The sequence below is a fragment of the Castor canadensis genome, chromosome 15 (assembly GCF_047511655.1).
Source record: "Castor canadensis chromosome 15, mCasCan1.hap1v2, whole genome shotgun sequence".
NCBI lineage: Eukaryota > Metazoa > Chordata > Mammalia > Rodentia > Castoridae > Castor > Castor canadensis.
The window spans coordinates 19,879,317-19,902,438 of NC_133400.1; the positions used below are offsets into that span (position 1 = coordinate 19,879,317).

Sequence of the window (23,122 nt, forward strand, 5' to 3'; positions counted from 1 at the left end):
TCTCAACACTTCCTCCTCCTCTGTTGAGGTCTCTCAAGCCTTGCCAAGCACTTCTGTGGTCTTCTGGGAAAGACCATAGTTGTCTTTTCCAGAGTGTTGTAGAAGTGGACTCACAGGGTATGTACTGTTGGTGCTGCCTTTCACTTATGATGCATTTGAGCTTCATTCATGTTCTTGTGCTGTATCAATAGTCATTGATGACCGTTGATCATCAGTAATGACTAATGGGAAATAGCAGTTTCCCCATTGTAGATATGTGCCTTAGTTTCATTTTTCCTTTAAGAGATGGGGGTTTCACTGTGTTGCTCAGGTTGGTGTCAAACTCCTAGGCTCTTGTGATGCTTATGCCTCAGCCTCCTGAATAGCTGGGAACACCTGGCTCTACCTTAGTTTCTTTATTCATTCACTGTTGAAGGCCATTGGGTTGTGTGCAGTTTTTGATTATTATGAATGGAGTTGCTGTAAATATTCCTATACTGGTTTTGTGTGAATCTAGTTTTTCTTTCACTGATTAATACCAAGGGGCTCAATTGGACTGGGAATGTACCTAGTAGTAAGGTGCTTGCCTAGCATGTCTACAGCCCTGGGTTCACTCCGCCCACTACAAAAAAATAAAAAGTGTTTCCTAGGAGTGAGATTGGTATACATGGGGTAAGTGTATGCTTAACTGTTTAAGAAATGGATAAATAATTTCCCAGAATGGCTATACTGTTTTACATTCTTACCAACAGTATATGACAATTCTGTTTGATTTGCCTCCTGACCAGCACTTGTTTTCTCTCTTCTCTTCCTCTTCCTCTTCTCTTCTCCTCCCTACCTATCTCCCATTCTTGTTTTGTTGAGACAGGGTCTTGCTATGCAGCCCAGGCTGCACCTGAACTTGCCATCCTTCTCCCTGAGCATCCTGAGTGCTGGGATTACAGGTGTGCAACACCACACTTGGCTTTGCTTTTCTTTCTTTCTTTTTTTTAAAGCAATACCAGTAGGTTTGTAGTAGTATTTCATAGTGATTTTAATTTGTATTTCTCTAAACTGCTAAAGAAGTCAAGCATATTGTGCTTATTTGTAATCCATATATTCTCTTGAATGAACTATCTGTTTAGGTCTTTTTTATTTGGAAAATTTGTTTTCTTATTTTTGAATTTTGAGAATTCTGTATATACTTTGGATAAAGCCCTTGTCAGATATGTCTCTGTGCCTTGTCTTTTTATTCTCTTAGCAATATCTTTTGACGAACTGGTTAAATTTTGATGAAATTTATCAGCTTTTTAATGGATTATGCTTCTGGTATCATATCTAAGAATCTCAGTTTCTAGAAACTTCTATTTCTTTTTCTAAGAGTTTTATAGTTTAATTTCACATTTAGATCTATGATCCCTTTTGAATCTTTAAAAACTGGTGTTTTTTTTGGCAGTACTGGGTTTGAACTCAGGGCTTGCTACTTGCCAGGCATGTGCTCTACAGCTGAGCCACGCCTCTAGCCCCCTTTTGAGTTTTTATACAAGGTAAAAAATTCAGTTTGAGGTTCAGATTGTTGCCTGTTAATGTTTGTCGTTCAACACTATTGAAAAGTCTGTCCCTTCTTCATTGAGTTACCTTTCCGTATTTGTCAAAGATCAGTTGGAACCGGATACGGTGGCTCATGCCTACAATTCCAGCACTCAAGAAGTTGAGGCAGGAGGACACAAATTTGAGGTCAAGCTGGTCTATACAGTGAGACTTTGTGTCAAATAACCAACCAACCAGCCAGCTAATAAACCAACCAAACAAAAAAATCCAAGAAAAATAATCATTTGGCTGTATTTATGTGTTTGTTTCTGAGCTTTCTATTCTGTGTCATTGATCTATGTCCATTCTCTCATTGATAGAACGCCATTTTGAGTACTATAATTTTACAGTAATTCTTAAAATCAGGTATTATGAATCCTCCTTCTTATCAGTTTTCTTCAGGTGTCTTTTGTTTTGTTACCAAGGTAATGCTGGCCTGTGAGAATGAGCTGGGAAGTGTTTTTTCCTCTTCTGTTTTGTAAAAGAGGTTTTGTAGAATTGATGTTCTTTCTTTTTTAAATGTTGGGTAGAATTTGCCAGTGAAACCATATATGCCTACAGTGTTATTTTTAGAAGATTTTTAACTAGTAACTCAATTTATTTGATAATGAAACTACTTAATTTTTACTTCTTGGGTGAGTTTTGATAGTTGGTGACTTTCAAGAACTGTTTTTTATCATTGTCATTTATGTATAGAGTTACTTATAATAGTCTTACCTTATCCTTTCCTCTTCTGTGGGGATAGCCTCCCTTTTATTTTTAATAATTGATACATTTTTTTCTTCATCCGTCTGGCTAGTAAATTGAGTTAGTTTTTAGTTTTATTGATTTTTCTGTTTCTCAATGGGATTATTTTCAATTCTGTATTTCCTTTTATCTACTTTGGAATTACTTTACTCTTTTTCTGTTTTTTTTTTAAAGGTTTTATTTTTTACATATTTACTAATTCTTTTGGTAATACTGGGGTTTGAACTCAGGGCCTCACATTTGCTAAGCAGGAGCTCTACCTCTTGAGCCACTCCACCAGCTCTTTTTCTGTTTTCTTAAGATTTGCTAGGCAGGCGCTCTACCACTTGAGCCACTCTACCAATCCGTGTGTGTGTGTGTGTGTGTGTGTGTGTGTGTGTGTGTGTGTGTGTGTGTGTGTGTTGGGTATTTTCAAGATAGGATCCCTCAAACTGTTTGCCTGGACTGGCTTTGAACCACAGTCCTCCTGATCTCTACCTCCTGAGTAGCTAGGATTACAGGCGTGAGCCACTGGTGCCCAGGAATTCTTTTCTATTATAAGTATTAGTGTTATAAATTCCCTTTAAGCACTATTTTAAGAGCATCTTACAAATTTTGATAAGTTGTTTTCATTTTCATTCACTTCAAAATATTTTCTAATTTTTTTCCTGATAATAGGGTTTGAACTAAGGGCTTTGCATTTGCCAGGCAGGTACTCTAACACTTGGGTTATGCCTCCAATCCTGGTTATTTTTGAGATGGGGTCTTGCTTTTACCCAGGTAGGCCAGGACCGTGATTCTTCTATTTTACACTTGCCACTGGGATGATAGGTACATGCCACCATGCCCAGCTATTTCCTGTTGAGATAGGGTCTCACAAACTGGCCCGGAATAGCCATCCTCCTGATCTCAGCCTCCCAAGAAGCTAGAATTACAGGTGTGAACCACTGGCATCTGGCTCCATTGCCCATTTTTAATTGGATTATTTAATGTTTAGTTATGGGAAGTATTTTATGTATTCTGAATATTAACCCTTTATATATAATTTGCAAATTTTTTTCTACTCCATTGTTTGCCTCTTCACTCTGTGGGCTGTATTTTGTACTGGAGTTTTAAATTTTGATATGGCACTGTTTCTCTATTTTTACTTTTGTTGTCTGTGCTTTTGGTGTCACATTCAAGAATTTATTTCTAAATGCAATGCCATGAGGCTTTTGCCTTGTTTTCTTCTAAGGGTTTTATAGTTTTAGTCTTGTATTTAGGACTTCCATCTACCAGTACTTCTACACTCTTGCTGATTTTCTGTCTGCTGCTTCTACCAGGTATGGAAAAAGGAATGTCCCTAACTGTATTGGTCAGCAGCTTTCTATTGGTAAGTTTTGGCACTATGTACTTTGAGTTTCTGTTATTCGTTCTACATACATTTAGGATTGTTTTATCTTCGTAGTGATTTCAGCCTTTTATTATTGTGTAATATTCCTTTTTTTTTTTTATCTCTGCCTACTTTCTGTGATCTGAAATATCCTTTGTCTCATTTTAATACACTTACTCTGACTTTCCTTGATTGGTATTTGTGTGGCATATTTTTTTTTGGTGGGACTGGAGTTTGAAATCAGGGCTTCACACTTGCAAAGCAGGCACTCTACCCCTCGAGCCACACCTCCAGTCTGTTTTGCTCTGGCTGTTTTGGAGATGGAGCCCAGGCTGGCCTTGAACCTCAGTCTTCCCTATCTCAGTCTTCCAAGTAACAAGTAATATGACATGGGCCACCAGCACCCGGTTCATCATTTTTTAAAAAATAACTTACCACTGTCATTATATTGGAAGTGGGTTTCTTATAGATACAGAATTGGGTCTTATTTTTTTAAATCCATTCTGACAATCTCCATTTGTAATTGGTATGTATTTATACTGTTTACATTTATTTATTTTTTTTTTGGCGGTACTGGGGCTGGAACTCAGGGCCTACACCTTGAGCCACTCCACCAGCCCTTTTTTATGACGGTTATTGTTGAGATAGGATCTTGTGAATTACTTGCCTGGGCTGGCTTCAAACTGAGATTCTTCTGAGCTCTGCCTTCTGAGTAGCTAGGATTACAGGCGTGAGCCACCAGCACCCAGCCTACATTTAATCTTAAAATTTATGTCAGTTAGCTTTTCATCAATATAGGAAAACACATGATTGGAACAACTTACAAAGAGAAAGGTTTAGTTTGGCTAACAGTTTTGGAAGTTTCAATCCATAATTGCCTGACCCTGTTACTTTTGGACTGTGATATGACAGTAATCATAACCAGAGCATATAATAGAGAAAAAACACCTACTTCATGATCAGGAAGCCAAAGAGAAGAATGAAAGGCTGGAGTCCCACAATCTCCTTTGAGGGCACTACTCCAGTGACCTAAGGCCCTCCACTGGGCTCCAGCCTCCCCATAATGCCACCACAGGTACTAAGCCATTAACACATGGACCTTTGGGGGACATTCAGGATCCAAATACAGCAAAATGTTTGGATTTTACCTACCATATTGGTATTTATGTCCTCTTTATTCCCTTTCTTCTTTTTTAAAAGATTGTTTGAATATTTCCTATTGTTCTATTGTAATTGTTCTAGTGAGTTTTGACTAATATCTTTGTATAGTTTTTAAACATGTGTTCTAAAAATCACATTATACACAATTGACATTTGATAGTCTGCTTTATAACTAATACCTTATTACTTCTGATAAAATGTAAAAACCTTGCCACTACCATAGCTCCCTTTACTTTCTTCTCTTGTTTTTCTATCCAGTACACCAAACTCCATCAGAGAATGTTCTAAATTTGCTTTTAACCCTCAGTCATCTTTGAAAGAACTTTCAAGGGAAAGGGATTTTATCCTTCCATTGAGCTAGGTTTTTGCCATTTCTCTTGCTCTTCTTTCATCCAGGATGTTGCAGGTTTCCCTCTGGTACCATTTCTATCCCTTATGAAGAACTGTTGGACATGTAGAGCTGGCTTGCTGCTCTGAGTTCTCTTGGTTTTCATTTATCTGAGGATGTCTTTATTTCTCCTGTATTCCTAAAGGATAGTTTCACTGGATACACAATTCTGGGCTGTCAGCTAGTTTCTCAGCACTTGAAAAATGTCATTATTCTACTTTCTGACCTCCATCATTCCGGATGACATACCTACATCATTGTTCAAATCATCCAAATCATTGTTTCCATGTGTAAGACACAGCAGTTTTCTCTGGTTGCTTTCAGGACTTTTTCCTTCTCAGTTTTCAGTTGTTTTGTTATGATGGGTCTGGACATAGATTTTTTTTTTTTGAGTTTTTTTGTTTGTTTAGGGTTGCTGACCATCCTGAGTCTTTATTTAAATTGATGTCCTTTGCAAATATGGGAACGTTGTCAGCTCGTATTTCTTCAACTCCTTTTTCTGTTTCACACTCATTTTCCTCTCTCCAATTATAGAAATAGTAGACCTTTTCATATTGTCCCATCGGTCTCTGATGCTCTGTTCATTTTTTCCCCCTCTGTAATTGAGATTTAGTAACTTATCTTCATGTTCGTTGATTCTTTTCCTCTGTCAACTACTTTGGCTATTGAACCCATCCATTTTTATTATAGATGTTGTGTTTTACAGTGCTAAATTTTTCATTTGCTGTTTATATCATCTATTTTTTTGCTGAGATTGTCTTTCTATTTATTTCACTTGCTCTTTGTATATCAATTAGTTTTGGTTTATATCATGGGCATTTGGTTATTATGCTGTGAGAGTCTGATCTTATTTAAATCCTATGAAGAATGTTGATTTTCCTTGTTTTGCTTTAGAGGCAGACAACCTGGTGGCAGGTTCTGAGCAGCCTTCTGGAGGTTGAGGATTCAATATGGTATCTGTTTCAAAGCCTTTGTAGGGCTATTTGTTTCTTTCCTTCCTATTACCAACCTGTGGCCAGTTTGGGGCCTGGGTGGGGGACATGACCTATAGTTAAATTCTCAGGTTTTTTTTTTTTTTTCTTATGGTACTGGGGTTTGATTTCTGGGTCTCATGCTTGCCAGGCAGGTGCTCTACCACTTGAGCCACACCTTCCAGCTCAAATTCTCACGGTATTTATGTGCTATTTAGGGTTGGGTCCACACACGTACAACCTGGGGTGAGCCCAGGGATTTATGAACAACCTTAAGGGTTTGCTTTCCCCTTCGACCTTCTCCTCGGTACTTTCAGTTCTTTAGAATCCCTTTCAGATCAGTGTCCACAACTGGCCCTTTAGTTGCCCTGCTGTACTGTACACATCCTACAACTGTGTCCACATTCTAAGTTACATGGTGGGAAGACAGGGGAAGAAAAAACAATAAGAGTTCACTCACCCCTTGGCACCCTAGCTCTTCTGATGGTGCACAAGAGGCCCTTCCTTGGAGCTGGGAGGCACCCACACCATCTGCTTCTGCCATGTAAGGCTTGCTTGGGATCTGGAACATAAGAGCGAAAGAAGAAAATATGTTGGAAAAGAGAATAAAACCCAGGGTTTTCCCCATATCCACAAGTGTTAGGAATCTCCCTGTCCACATCTTTAGCTAGAATTAAGGAATTGGCCTGGATTCTGCCCTTGGTTGCCTTTTCTGGATGTGAGGCTACCTTGGGTCCAAACAGAGGATATTGGAGGAAAAACGGGATATTGGAGGAAAAATGGGATATTGGAGGGCGCAGGGGTACCAGCAATCTGGTCCTGGTCGTCTTCTCCATATGCCTACTACTACTTCTTTTTCAGAATCTTGCTCTGAAAACCTGCTCCAGGCATTGCTTCCAGGGTTGGTAGCAGCAGTCAGTGGAAGAGACAGGCACAGTTGGACCTAATTCATTAGCTGAACTAGATCCCCAAATTGTGATTTTTTTTCAAGCTTTCTAATTTGTTTTTATTGTTCATAGTCAGTAGGCTGTTGGCTTGCAGGCTGGCTTGCTTACTACATTAGTGATAAATCACAGTGCTGTAGTGTTTTGGTTTTTTTTTTTAGTAGTAAGGAAATGTTTTGACTATCACCCTGGGATATTCTTGTCATATCCTAGGGTTTATAGAAAAATATCCATTTTAATGACTCAATATATGCACATATGAATAAAATAAAAATGAAAAAAAAGAAAAATATCCATTTTAATAAGGTTTTGGGTTAATGTTTATAGCATTTCACATTAATGAACAGACTTCTGTGGATGTGAAAATAGAGTATTCTAGAAGAGAAAAGATTTGTGACTCTCCCACCAACAATGTGGATTTTGTTTTTTGCTTCATCCTTAACTGACAGGCATTTCAGCTTCAGCATGACCAGTGTCACCTGCATCACCAGGTCTGTTTCCATTGACTGCTCTGCTCCCCTTGTCGTGTATTCTGTTGCTGACTCTTGAATGGTAAGCTTATGAAGGCTAGCTAATGTTGGGGTAATTTTGAAGCTTATCTTGTGTTCTAATAATCTCAAGTCCTTATCTAGAAGCAGGGCAGTGATAAGCCAGCTTTTATGTTTTCTCTGTATTGGTTGGCCCTCACCTGAACCTGTGTTCTCAGCTGATGTGGAACATTAATCATCGCCCTTGGGATATATGTCCAGTTACCTGTGGACATGGTTTAATGGTCATCAAGTGATGCTGTTCCTGGTTGCTGAGTCAATCATTGCCCAGCCGTGTTCATAGGGGACAGGATTGCTGAGACAGGCACCCCACCATGCATTAAAATGATGGTAATCTAGGCACTTACAGGCCCTGTGTCATTCAGCAGTTAGCAGGAGAGGGGAGAGGGACCAAGGCTCAGAAAGCCACAAGGATGCTGGGAGGTGCAGAGAGAAACTGGAGAGAGGTTGGGAAAGGCTTCACAGAGGAGCCTTCCTTCACCTTCTTCTCTGCTGTTTTTTTTTTTTTTTTTTTTTTTTTTGGTGGTACTGGGGTTTGAACTCAGGATCTTACCCTTGCAAAGTAGGCACTATACTGCTTGAACCACACCTCCAGTCCTCTCTGCTTGTTTTTAAATTACTTTCTAAAGAAATCCACTAGTGTTAACTAATTTAAGCAAAAAAGTCAGAATATACCAGTTATCTAAAAGAAGAAAGCAGACTTGGTGGAAGCTTCCTAATCATAGATGAACACTGTTTGCATTGTGCAGAATGCCCTTGTCTGTGTTGGGTATGCTGGGACAGAGCCCAGCATGCACTCTACCATTGAGCTGCCCCAGCTCTCTCCTCTACTCCAGCCCTGGAAATCCATGAGCTTGGTCCATTCTGATACTTTTGTCTTCCCCAGAATGTTGCATAAATAGAATCATATTGTATAGAGCTTTTTGAGTCTGGCTGTGTTCACTTGGCATTGAGATTCATCCTTGCCATGCATATCAATAATTCAGTCCTCTATTTGTCTGAGTAGTATTCCATTTTGTGGCTATACCACAGCTTGCTTATCCATGTACCTGCTAAAGAACATTGAGTTGTTTCCAGAGTTCGGTGACTGTGCACATTTGTGCACAGGTCTTTGTGTGATGATAATTTTTATGTCTCTGGGGTAGTATACTCAAGTGATATTGCCAGGTCATATGGCAAGGGTATATTTAACTTTATAAGGAACTGCCAAACCATTTCCAGAGTGGCTGTCATGCTTTGCATTCTTACCAGTGCTGTGTGAAGCGCCAGCTGCCTTGCATCCTAGCCACCGCTATGGTCTCTGTTATTTCTAAGTTGCAGCCACTCAAACGGTGTGAAATGGCATATCACTGTGACTTTAAGCTGCATTTCCCTAATGGCTAATGATGAAGGGTCTTTTCATGTACTTGCACCACCTGTGTATCATCTTTTTTTTTTTTTTTTGATGGTAGTGGGTGGTACTCAGGGCTTTGCACTTGCAAAGCAGGCACTCTACCACTAGTCCATTTTGCTCTGGTTATTTTCGAGATGGGGGTCACATGAGACTATTTGCCTGGGCTGGCCCTGAATCGTGATCCTTCCATCTCAGCCTCCAAAGTAGCTGGGATTGCAGGTGTGAGCCACCAGTGCCCAGCTGTGTACCTTCTTTCATGAAGTATTTAGTCCCTTTTGCCTACTTTTTAGTTATTTTCTTACTATAGAGATTTGAGGCTTTTGTTTATTTTGGGTATGTTCTTTAACATTCTTTTACAGTATAGCTTTCTAAAATGGAACCTTCAAACATACACTAGTAAAGAGACTAGTGTAACAAATCGTAGGCACATCCCCCTCTTTACCAGTTACCACCATTTTGCATTTTAGTTTCATCAACTCTTCCTTCTTTTGATACAATATTTTAAGACAAGCCTCATGTACCAGCACCTTTCAACTGTAGTACTAAGTATGCATCTCTACCAGTTAATAACTGTTTACAAATGACACACCTACAGTATCAGTAGCACATCTAAGTAACAGTTCCTAAATATCATCTAATAACCAATATATGCTCACTTTGCTCCAGTGACCTCACAAATACCTTTTGCTTTGTTTAATTAGGATCAGAATAAGATCTGTTTGCTGCATTTACTTGGTTTGTTTCTTTAGTCTCAGTCTGTAACAGTCTTCTTCTTCTGTGATATTTGTTGAAGAGATGAGGTCATTTGTCATATAGTGTCCCACATTTCAGCTTTGCCTGGTGGCCTCCCATAGCATGGTTCTCCCCACTCCCATTGCTCTGTATTTGCTGTTAACTGGTGGACTCTAGGCTTGGTGGGCACAGCACACCAGAGCTGTAGCTGTGTGCCACATGCCACTGTCAGCCACGTCACCAGGTACTTGTGGCTGAAGGTCACACTTTTGGTGACACTATGCTTGGTTGGTATATGGCTGATCCATTTATTTAAAATTCCTCATCAGTCTTTTAACTAAGGGCTTTAAGAGCCATTGAGGATCGTGGCCTAGACCAGTCAGTTCTCATGGGGAAGAGGGATTTTTGCTTCCTGCTGGGGACATCTGATACTATCTAGAGAAATGATTGATTGTTACCTCCAGGAGATGGGGTGAGAACTGACACCTTGTGGGTGGGGGCCAGAGATGCTGCTAAGCATCTTGCAGTGTACAGGATAGCCCTCCCAGCAAAAAATGATCCCGTCATAAGTGTTAGCGGGACCAAGTTGGCAAAACCTTGTTCTGGAGTCCATTGTGGGCATGGAAAAGATCCCCAGGTGACCAAGTATATGAACCACTGGAGTAGACATAGGAATAGTAGATAAAACTGGTTTGAGCTGAAGACAGAGCCAGAGAAAGCCATAGTGGAGGAGTGATAACTCGAATGGGGTTAGAAGGATGACTTTGGTAAGTGAATAGTCAAAACAGAGTATTTTTTGGTTGAGTCCAGCCAAATTCATGTCCTGTAGTTTTCAGATGGATTGAGAGACCTGGGCTTACATCCATTACAAAATGGTGTTTTTCTAATCCTGTTCTTCCTACTGGGTTCATTAGCTGGAGTTCTGTTTGATTACCCTGAAATGTGCTTTGAACAGGAAGAGAAGGCAAATGCTTGGCTCCTTTCCTTTATCAATTTCCTATTAACAAGCTGATGCTTTTAGCATCCTTTAAATAAAAAATTGATGAGGAATTTTAAAAATGCAATGTTTTAAAAAATTTTCTTTGTTACATTATATCAATACAAACTTATGAAATTTTATGCATTTAAAATATATTTCAAACCTGGTGCTGGTGGCGCACACCTGTAATCCTCAATACTTGGGAGGCTGAGATCAGGAGGATTGAGATTTGAGGCCAGCCTGAGCAAATAGTTTGCAAGATCCCATCTTCAAACTAACCAAAGCAAAATGGACTAGAAACGTGGCTCAAGCAATAGAGTGCCTGCTTTGCAAGTGCAAAGCCCTGAGTTCAAACCCCATTTCCTCCCAAAATAAATAAAGAATATTTCAATACTTAATTGTCACTTACAAGACCTTTTATTTTGAAAATTTCAAAATTAAAGAAATGTTGTAAGAATAGATAGTACAAAAATAATATCTACTTTTAACTTTTACCTGAATTTTCCAAATATTAATTTTTTATCACATTCTCTCTCTAATGCCCATATATGCTTGTGTAAATGTATGTTTGAATGATGATTATAAGTCTCTTAAAGAGTACACTGCAGTCTCAATGCTTCTCTATCTCTCTGTGTCTTTTTATTTTTGAGACGGGGGCTTGCAGTGTAGCCTAGGCTGGCATTGAACTCACAATCTTCCTGCCTCAGTCTCCTGAGTGCTGAGATTATGAGGTTACAGGCATGTGTTACCATCATCCACTTTACCTCTAAAAACTTCAGTCTCCTTTCTTCTTTGACACAATATAATTACTAAGATCAGGAAATCAGCATTGATTCAGTAGTACTAGTTAATCCATAGATCTCAATCATGTTTGTCTCATCCCCAAACTCTTCTTTGTAGTAAAAGAAAGCCCTGAGTCATGTGTTGCACTTAGTTGTCCTGTCTCTTTAATCTCCTTGAGTCTGGAATAGTTTCTCAGCCCTTGTGTTTCATGCCTTTGACATTTTGGGAGGATACAGGCCAGTTATTTTGTAGTATCCCTCAATTTAGATTTGTCTGACATTTTCTGCTTGTTTAGATTTTGATCATTCTGTGGTATTGTGAGGAATACCACAGATGTGATGATGTGGTTTTTCAGTGCATCATATCAGACAAATGATGTGAATTTGCTTCATTCCTAGTGAACTTAACCTGGTTAAAGTGATGTCTGCCAGGCCTCTCCACTGTCAAGTTACTGTTTTTCCTCTGTGATTAATAAATATTTTTAATAGGGAAATAATATTATACTATGTAAACATCTCTCTCAAACTTTCATCCATTAGTTTAAAATTTTTATTAAACTAATTGTGTAAAGTGATTTCATTGTGATTACTATACACATATAATGTACTTTGATCAAATTCACTCCATCTATGTAACTCTTTCTCAGCCACTCTCCCTCTTCCCTCCTCTTTTTTATAGGTTTTGATACATTTCATTGTGCTATTTTCATATATATCTGTGTGTGTATATATTCATATATATAATGTACTTCTATAGTGTTCACTCCCATCACTGTTCCTTTCCCCTTCCTCCCACTTGTTGAACTTCCAAAGCAACCCCCTTTTATGATTATATTTTTTTTTTAGGTCTAGATTCCACAAGTGAGTGAAAATGTGGTATTTTTCTGAGCTTATCTCACTTAATGTGATAATCTCCATTTCTATCTGTTTTCCTGAAAATCACACAATTTCATTCTTTTTTTATGGCTGAATAATACTCTATTGTTTATATTTACCACATTTTTCTTGGAAGGCAGCTATGCTCACCACTATACCACCAACGCCGCACCACATTTTTCTTTATCCAATCATAAATTGTTGGGTACCTAGATTGGTTCCATATCTTGGCCATTGTAAATAGTGCTGCTGTAAACATGGGTGTGCAGGTGTCTCTCTATATATTGGTTTACATTCTTTCAGATATATGCCCAAGAGTGTTATAGCAGTATTACATTCTAGTTTTATTTTCTTGAGGAGCCTCCATACTGATGTTTATAGTGGCTTCACTAATTTATATTCCCACCAGTTATAAGTTTTTTTTTTTTTTTTTTTTTTTGGTACTGGGGTTTGAACTCAGAGATTCCTGTTTGCTAGGCAGTCACTCTACTCCTTTAGCCACAAGGGTTCCCCTCTTCCCGCCCATCCTGCATCCTCACCAGTAATTGTTTCTTTTTTACTTGTTTTTGTGTGGCTAACCCTAAGCTTGTTGCTTTCCCCCATCCACAGGAAGTAGACCGGACCCTCCTCAGTGGGATGGTACAGAGGTGCAGGGCTGAGGGGCTCACTGAGCTGAGTTTTCCTGGCCTCTGCCTGGCCTCAGAATATGCAGTTCACTTTCTTGGTTTAAATCAACCTTTAGCAAAAAGTTGCTGCAGCCTGCTGGCTTGTTAGTCAATGAGAAAAGGAGTGCCCTGTTTTCATTCTGTTAATGGTGTTTGTCAGAGATGTTGGGGCAGGAGGTGCCTGGGAGTTAAAGCAGGAAGAAGGAAAGGGGAAGGGGTTGCTTTTGAATCATGTGGGGATGGGATTCTGTCCTCTGGGATCCCAGCTTCTTCCATGAAGCAAGGACCATGAAAGAAAGGGAGGTGGGTGGCTAAGGAGTGGCTCAGGTGTTAAGAGTGCCTGCCCAACAAGCATGAAGCCCTGAATTCAAACCCCAGTATTGCTAAAAGAAAAAAAAAAAAAGAAAGGTGGGGATGAAACCCCTAATGCCAGCAGCATTGCTAAATATCTCCAGCTGTGTATGATTTGTAAGCAGTTTGCTTCCTGTGTCGTTAGCATGTGCGTTGTTTTTGCTCCATTGCTAATCTAAATGGTCTGGAAATGGAGCTTTTTGGGCAGGGTGGCATTTGCAGTAAAGTTCTGTGGCGATTCTCTTGGCATGAAAGATGCTGACCATCCTGTGGTTTTCTGAAATCATGTGCAATTATATCATCAAACCACATAAGATTTTCTAGAGTTTCTTTTAAAAACAAGAAAATGTTTTGCACTTCATTGGATAACACTTTGTGCTCTAAGTTTCAAAAATAAGCCTATTGTAAATAAGCCTGAGACTGTGATGTCTTGTGGCAGTCCTTGCTGACAAATCACCTGTGGTTTAACATGTCTCAGAGCACACTTGTGCTGTAAGTATAAAAATTTACATTAAGAAAAAGCGAATCTTACCAAAAAACTGAAATGGAATGCAGTCTCCACAATTCAACTATTATTTATGGTTTTAGGATTCCAAAATAGCAAAATTATTTGCACAGTAGAATCCAGTTTGTCAGGAGCACTAGTTTGAGTAGGCCTTGTGACATGAGCCAAGCTCAGACCAAACCTAGGCTTCCTGAGCAGCCTGCACCCTTCTGTCTATTGTGGAAACAAAGCCTTCAGGACTGGGCAACTCTGCTTGGAGTGTGGCTGCCTGCCACGGGTGCACACCTTGTAGCCCTCTGATGGGCCCTGGCTGTCTGCCCTCTGGTTTCCTTCTGACTGCCCTGAGCCCTTGGCATCCTCTCTCTTTTGTCCTCATCTCTTTCTTAACCATTAGGAACTTATTTGCTTCTGTCTCTTGGCTTTTTTGCTCTACTAATCATACTGATTAATTAGCCCTCCCTGTCAGTGTGTGTGGGTGGGGGGTGGGGGGGAGGGACAGTGTCCAAGCTTCTGAGGACCTTTTCTACCCTTCCAGAGCAGGTGGTTTTCTTGTAATACTTTGTAACTCTTAAATCTGTAGCCTGGGCACTGTCTATTTAGCTGGAGAAAAACAGTGAAACCAAAGATCATGTGCAGAGATGGTGGTTGCTGGTGAAATAATTTACGCCTGCAATTAGCTCCTTTGTTCCAGAATCAAAACATATTTGCTCATTGTGCTGTTGTTTAAGGGAGAAGAGGGTATTATTTAAATATACTTTCCTCATGAGATGGCCTCCCTGGAGAAGGAAGAATCCATGGATTATTTTTCTTAGAAAAATGAAGGACTGGAAGCTGATTAGAACTCAATGGATTCTGAAGGCTGTGTGGCTACTGCTGTGTGAGCGTGTGATTACCATTCAGTTAGCAGGGTCCTGTGTCATTGCCACCCTGCTGGGTCAGTGAGCTTCTCTGTTTTTACTATGTAAATTGAGCATGACCTGACCAAGCTGAGCATTGATCAGCACATGCTTTCTGTGTTTTCCAAACTGGTTTTATTCCAAACTCCTCTGTACAAAGTGTTAATAGTATGCTGGGGAAGGAGATTCTGTGCTCATGTAACATAATCCATGTGTCAAATAAAGGTGAACAGGATTGTGCACTTTTCAGAACTATTAAGATGCTGATGTGCTGTGGGCATCCCAAGATCAGGGTGGGGCCACAGCCACACACACCTATGTGAATTTAGGGTTGCTTCTCTGTAACCCAGAGGGTCCCACTGCATCCGTGGTTTCAGAGTAAACACAACAGAAAAGTTTCCTCAATGGATAAGCCAGAGTTTCAAAGAGGCAGTCATTTCAACATCTGATGACTTTTAAGGCTTTTCATGTAGTTCTGTAGTTCTGCATTTTTCACAAAAAATTGTTTAAATGCTGTAGTTTTTGTAGATAAGCGTATTTTAAACTGTGCATATTTTAAATCTTTTGATAAAACAGTGGTCAAGGAAGATTAGGATTTTGACTAGCTTTTTTTTTTTAATTAGGAGATAATCATTATACAGGGGAATTCATAATGACAATTCTGATTAGAGTTATATTGTATATTATTTACATTGCCCGCATCGTCTCTCCCCCTCAGCCCCCTCACCACCCTACTTAAAGCAATTGCAAGATGTTATTTAGTTCTGTTTCATATAGGCTTTTGAAGTCCATCAACCATATACCATCACCTTAATCTCCTTCCTTCACCCTCCCTCTTCCCCTTAGGAAACCCCCCCCACCCACTGCACACATTTTGCCAATTTTTCAGTCCTGATTTTCATTATTAATATTTAAGTTGATGTTCAATGGGATGTCTCAATGTATGCCCTCTGTGTGTGTGCTTTACTTTGGTCTGTTCAATCCCTTCGAATATTCCCTGTTACCCCTTTACCTCCCTCTCCCCATTTTTCTTTTTTTTTATTCAAATGTGCATACAATGTTTGGGTCATTTCTCCCCCTTTCCCCCACCCCCTCGCTTAGCCCCCTGCCCCCTCCCTCTCCCCCTCACCCCCTTGATACCCAGCAGAAACTATTTTGACCTTATCCTCCCCATTTTTCAATAGTTTTCAATATACGTCCTTGTATTTTCTACCTTCACACGTTATGATATGCGATATTACTGATGATCTATCATTCTTTTTCCTTTCTCTCTTTCTCCGAGTTCTGTAGAGTAGTTCCACTGTGACAAACATGTTCTACATTTGAGTTTGTATATGATCATGCTTGTTTTTGTTTATATGTTTATCTTTGAATCTGTCTTCCCCTTATGAGGGAAAACATACATCTTTTGTGTTTCTGATCCTGGCTAACTTCACTTAGCATGATTTCCTCCAAGTTCATCCATTTACCTTCAAATCGCATATCATTATTCCTTGTAGCTGAGTAATACTCCATTGTGTATATGTACCATAATTTCATGATCCACTCATCTATTTTAGGGCAGCTGGGTTGTTTCCAGAGCTTGGCTATTGTGAATAGTGCTGCAGTGAACATCAGTGTACAGCTGTCTCTACTGTATCCTATCTTACGTTCTTTTGGGTAGATGCCCAGGAGTGGTATCACTGGATTATATGGCAGTTTTATCTCTAGTTTTTTGAGGAATCTCTGTACTGCTTTCCATAGTGGTGGTACCAACTTGGATTCCCACCAGCAGTGTATAAGGGTTCCTGTTTCGCCACTTCCTTGCCAGCATTTATTGTTGTTATGAACCTTGAATATAGCCATTTTAACTGGGGTAAGATGAAATCTAAGTGTTGTTTTGATTGGCATCTCTTATAGCCAGGGAAGTTGAAAACTACTTCATGTATTTACTGGCCATTTGTACCTCTTCCTTTGAGAATTCCCTGTTTAATTCATGTGCCCATTTCTTCATTGGGGTGTTGATTCTTTGGGGGCTGAGTTACTTGATTCTAGATATTAGTCCCTTATCAGATGAGTAGCTGGCAAAGATTTTCTCCCCTTCTGTGGGCTGTCTCTTGAGTCTGGTGACTGTTTCCTTTGCTGTGCAGAGGCTCTTTAGTTTGATGCAGTACCATTTGTTCATTGTTTCTTTTAGATGCTGAGCCTTTTGAGTTCTGTTTAGGAAGTCATTTCCTATACCTATCTGTTCCAGTATATTTCCTATTGCTTCTTGGAGTTGTTTCAGGGTTTTGGGCCTTATATTAAAGTCTTTGATCCACTTTGAGTTGATTTTGGTACAGGGTGAAAGACAGGGATCTATTTTCAGTCTTCTACACATGGATATCCAGTTTTCCCAGCAGCATTTGTTGAAAAGGCTGTCTTTTCTCCATTGTGTGTTTTGGGATCCTTTGTCAAAGATCAGTTGACTGTAGGTGTGGGGTTTATGTGTGGGTCTTCTGGTCATTGGTTTTCCTGTCTGTTTTTGTGCCAATACTATGCTGTTTTTATTGCTATGGGTCTGTGGTATAGTTTGAAGTCAGGTATTGTGATGCCTCCAGCATCAGACTCTTTTGCTCAGAATTGCTTTGGCTATTTGAGGTCTTTTGTGTTTCCGTATGTATTTCACGATTGATTTTTCTATTTCTGTGTAGAATGCCATTGGAATTTTGGTAGGGATTGTGTTGATCATGTAGATTGCTTTTGGTAGTATAGCCATTTTCACAATGTTGATTCTACCGATCCACAAGCATGGAAGGTCTTTCCATCTTCTGATGTCTTCTTGACTAGCCTTTGAAGATGTCTTCAAATATATTAGGGCCAGTATTCCTTCTTGGGGGCCTTTGGCTTTGAGAGTGAGGCTGGCCTCTTGCAGTGTGCCTGCCACCAGCTCAGAGTGCAGTGGTGGCCAGAAGACAGGTTTGTGTGCCATAAAGCAGGCTTTGGAGAGGATGAACTCCTCTGATAAAGAAATGGAATCAACATGGACTTGCAGAGTGGCTTTCATTTTCCATTAAAGTTTTTAATTTCATTTAAAAATATTTGTGAATGGTTCCACATGTGCTCATTTCTCTGCTTCTGGTTCTTTACTATATGTGGATATGCTGTCATGTATTTAGCCTTGGCTCTTCTGCTGGACACTTTTGACAGTTTTGTTTTGCTTGGTGGCCCTGGGGTTTGACCTCAGGACCTCATGCTTCCTAGGCAGGCGCTCTACCACATAAGCCACTCCACAAGCCCACTTTTGACAGTTTTGACAAGGACTCTGAGGTCACTCTGTGTGCCAGGGCATCAGTGTGGGAGGTGGCTTCCTTGCCCACTGGTATGGGATAGCACTTTGTAATCATTATGAATCGGTAGGCACAAAGGAGGTGCCAGTTTGCATTTCTCTTGTTGGAAGTTGAGTGTGTGTGTTCATGTGTTTGTCATTTGCCTCCCTTCCTGCCTCAGATCTGGAGTATTGCTGGCTGCTGGGGCTAGGGAAGGAGCATGGTGAAACTGCTCATGGTTCCTAAATATTGCCATCAGAGTAGCAGGCACTTCAGCCACTTGAATTTCATTGCCCAAACCCAGGTTTCGGGGATCATGAGATTAATAATGACTTTGGAGGCCCACTTTAAGGAAAAAATGGATATAATTAAAATACAAAACCAGGCACAATAGTGAATATTTATTCAGAATAAGACGCATGCTAAGGGACTAGCAGAGTGGCTCAAGCAGTAGAGTGCACAAGCTCTGTCTGAATTCAAACCCCAGTACCACCACCAAAAAAATAACAACAAAACCACACTGTTTTGAATTAAAACTAATTTTTTCTTTCTATTTTTGTATTGGCTTCCACTAAGATAGATCCTTCCTATTGTATTAAAGTGATCAGCAATTCTGAAAGTGTATATAAAATCAATCTGAAATTAAGGTTTATTATATAAGAATAATACAGTAGCTCGGTAGTAAAACGCCTGCTTGGCATACACAAGGCTTTGGGTTTGACCCCTAACACTATGCAGGTGTGTGTGGGGGGGATGGGAGCACCTCTACTATATACAGATTTATTGATGAATATGTGTAGGAGTCTGACACCAGAAGGCTCATTCAGGCTGTTCCAGTGAATTGGGAGGCAGTTTTGGGTGCCATTTTACTTGGGACTAACAGACTTGGTCAGTTCAAAGTTTGTCGGAAATACCAAGGTGTATCTGATGCATTGAGACACACAAAACTGCAGCTTCCCATACATATTGACTTTCTGTCCATAATACAGCTACAGGCTTTAATGAGCTGCAAACCCTGGAGTAGTTCTAGTTCATGTGATTCCCACCAAAAAGGGAGAAAGTGTACAGTTCACTCATGGTTACACATGCTGAAATATTGAGCATATCTCTGAAAGACAAATGTCCATTAGATCCTGATGACATCGGGATTCTCCACTTGCAGTTTTACGTACTTGATGAGCCGAAGAATATTCCAGACAAGCTTCTGGTATGGTTCAACCCCATTTCTCTTCCACTACCCGCATAATTCTAGTTGGGCATTGTAGGTAAGGCATGTTTCTCTCATGAATTTGGGGCCCTGTCCCTTTACTCCCTTTATCACAATGTCAGGTTGGTCAGTGCAGTGCATGTTAGCATATCTGGATGCCATGCCCACACTGGAAGAGCTACAGGAATTTGACCATATGTGGAAGTGACAGCTAACCCCAATTTAATGTATCCCTCACTCAACTTCCAGTTAACCCAATCCCTAAAATGTCCATTGCTATTCCATCATCACCGGACAGAGCAGCAGCTGTGACAGAGGAAGTCAGAGGGGAAGGAGGTGGGGGGGATCTTAGATGATTACAGTCAAAACAGCTTGCTTTGTAGACTTCCAAAAGCACAACCACGTGACCACATTGCTGAAGTCCCTTCCAGGGTGTTGCAAGAAATGGATGCAAGTGAAGGACTCTGAAGCATTAGCCTCATCTTCTAGAAAAAATCTGCCTATGGAAAATCTCACAGCACAAATCTCTAACCCAACCATGTGTCTGATTGGAAGAGAACTGGATGTCTTGGTGAACAGTGCTGTTGACACCAAAAAGGCCTTAACACTTTACACTCAAATCAGTGGTAACATTCTATGAACATTTAAATATTATAACTTAACCACAGTCCTGTTTTCTCTCCCTGCCTCCTTTTTGGTGTTGCCAATTATAATTAGCCACAATTGTGGAAATCCGACAACCTTGTAATATCAATTTACTTATGAACTCTGTAAATACTTACTTTGGGTCATCAGGTGGGTATTGCATGGAAACGGCTCTCCATAGGCACCTATGCCCTCCTGATAAGCACACTCCATAGCTTTTCCTTATTCACATCTTCTTGAACATCTCTGTACACTCTCACATGTGACCCGTGTCCTCTATAAAGTTGCTCTAAGTTCAGTTACTTTTGATTCCTTGGATGCCATCAAGTTTTTGGCTTCCAGTATAACTTGGTCTGAGTCCTTTGTTTCTTCTGTTGGTCAATAGGTAGGTATGCTTCAGCAGTCATTATTAGATTTCACTTGGCTGGAAGACATTTTAACATTTGCTGTACCAAATGTCAGGTAAAATTCTGCTTATAATGGCAGAGTATTACATCTAGATACCTATCAGCATGTGATTGGTAAAATTACAGTGTGTTTATGTATGCATTTATGGATCTTTACATACAAATACTGTGTAGTCATTAAAAGCAACATGCATGTCATGTATGAAAATGTCATAAAATGGTATTTTAAAAATAGCATGCATTTTCTGTTTATGTGGAATTGCCTGCGGACACTAGAAGAAAAAGTAGGCTAGAAAAGAAGATGTATAATGTATGCTTCATGGTTTTAAAAACTATGTGCTGGGCGCCAGTGGCTCACACCTGTAATCCGAGCTACTCAGGAGGCTGAGATCAGGAGGATCGTTGTTTGAAGCCAGCCTGGGCAAATATTTTGAGACCCTAGCTCAAAAAACCCATCACAAAGAAAGGTCTTGTGGAGTGGCTCAAGGTGTAGTCCCTGAGTTCAAGTAGTAGTACCACCAAAAAAACCAAAACTATATATGTGTAGATAATGTGTTTTTATTTCCTTATTTTGGATATGGTCTATTATTTATAGAGACCCTTTTGAATATTTTCATTTTGATTTTAAACATAATGACCATTTGAGGTATGCAGAAAGCGCAGGCATTACTTTATGGATGAGGAACGGGAACTGGTAAAGAAATAGTAGAGTGAGGCAGTAAGAACTAGAGAGACTGAGGACCCAGTCTTGGCTATAAAATCCAGGCTCTGCCTCTTGCTGTCTATCTCATAGGAACTCTATTCCCTTATGTAAAATGGGGCTAATGTCTACCACAGTGTTGAGAAATGCTTGTATGGTGCTAGATTATTAGGTAATCAGTGAGTAATATGTACTTTCTATTACTATTAGTAATTATAATATGAATGAGGCCCCCAGTGTATTATCTATTTATTATTCATAAATAATTACCCAAAACTTAGTGGTTTAAAACAATAGCCCTTGGCTAGAGGTGTGGCTCAAGTGGTAAAGAGCTTGCCTAGTAAACATGGGGCCTGAGTTCAAACCCCACTATTGCCAAAAAAAAAAAAAGTCTTTTATTATCCTTTAGCTTCTGGGGATCAGGAATTCGAAGTGGCTCTGCTTTCGTTCTCTCATACGGTCACAGGGTGTTGGCTGGAGCTGTGTCATCTGAAGGCTCACCTGGGACAGGGGAACCTGCTTCCAAGATGATTCCTTCACCTGGCTGTTGGCAGGAGGCTTTAGTTCTTTGGCACTTACACCTCTCCACAGGGCTTCTTGAGAGTCCTCATGATGTGAGTAAGTCATCCCAGGGGAGGCAGAGAGCAGGAGCAAGGCAGAAACCACATTGAGTTTCCTGACCTAGCCTGTGAAATCAGATGACAGGTGAGCCCTATTCATTATGTGACAGGATGAGAATACCAGGGAGGCATGGATAGGTGGGGCCATCCTGGAGACTGCTGCCACATCCAGTTGGTAGTTGGCAAACGGAAATTAAATATTTAATTTTTGTATCCATCTATCTGTCTGTCCATCTGTCTATCTATCTGTGAGACAGGGTCTTGCTATGTAGCCCATTCTGGCTTTGAACTCTTGATCCTCTTGCCTCAGCCTCCTGAGTGCTGGGATTAAAGGTGGGTACCCCCATGCCTGGCTAAAATTTAAAGTGATGTCTGTGGGCTCTTTCTGTCATGGATAGATTGGAGTGCTGCAGGCTTAGCCCTTAACCTTCCTCTTTGATGTCTATACTCACACCTGGATGAGTCTCATCATGTCCCATGACTTCCATTTACATTTCTATACCACCTTTCCTTGGAACTCAAGACTCATATATTTGATGCTCCTGACCCCCCACACCTTACCTGCTCCCCTGCAGACTTCCCCATCTCAGTGTGGCAATGCTATTCTTCCTGTTGCTCAGGCAAAAATCTTCACCTCATGCTTGCTGTCCCTCTTCCTTTCACATCCTGTCTTCTGTCAGCAAATCCCATGGGCTCTGCCTTCAACATATGCCCAGAATCCAATCCCTCTCTCCATCTGTGCTGTTACCACCCTGGTAGATGCTCCCTTCCCCTCTTCAGGGTTTCACAGAGGCCTTCCAACTCTTCTTCAGCCTCTGCCCTGCTCCTCCCCATAGTCTATTCTCCCAGAAATAGCTGGTGGCTTTTTAAGACCCATCTCAGATCGTGCCTTTCTCTAGTGCTTCCCTGGCACACAGGGAAGAGAGCCACAAGCCTTAGATACCTCCAGACCTGCTTGCCCTTGGGCTCTATCTATTTGGCCTTCCCTCCTGCAAGCCTCTGTGGTGCTCTCTGTGCTCCTGCCTAGCACCAGCTGAGGGCCATGTCTCACATTCCCTTCCCTCCTGACAGCCCTCCCCTGCTTCCCACAGCCTTTTCCAGGGCCATGTAGTCCATAGCTTCTGCACCTTGCCTTGCTTTTTAATCTTTCTCCTTTGTTGTTATCACTGACTTACTCTTTTTTTATTTAATTAAATAAAAAACTATGATCTAGGCTATGATCTAGACTATGATCTAGACTATGATCTAGGATTTTGTCTGTCTTGTTCACTGCTGTAAGGAATAGCCTATCACATTTAGATATTCTTGAAGCCAAGCCTTTTTTATTTTAACATTTAAGTATGTAGGTGTTACCTTTCCAAAGCAGATATGTTTGAAGTTAGCATACCAGAAACATTTGTAACTCATCAGTACAGTGTG

At 40.4% G+C, this 23,122-nt stretch overlaps 1 protein-coding gene across 5 annotated transcripts in view; it reads left to right on the forward strand.

Moving 5' to 3' along the window:
- The window catches only part of Cmtm4 (CKLF like MARVEL transmembrane domain containing 4), a 57,443-nt gene that overhangs the window by 16,328 nt on the left and 17,993 nt on the right, over positions 1-23,122 (forward strand). The window contains exon 1 of one of the 5 annotated variants that reach the window (XM_074055902.1): positions 7,643-7,662. The exons of the other annotated variants lie outside the window; for them this stretch is intronic. Within the exon in view, the coding sequence (XP_073912003.1) occupies positions 7,660-7,662 (3 nt within the window). The 5' untranslated portion in view covers positions 7,643-7,659. Of the gene's footprint in view, positions 1-7,642; positions 7,663-23,122 lie in introns of those variants that run through there. 5 annotated transcript variants of the gene reach the window in all.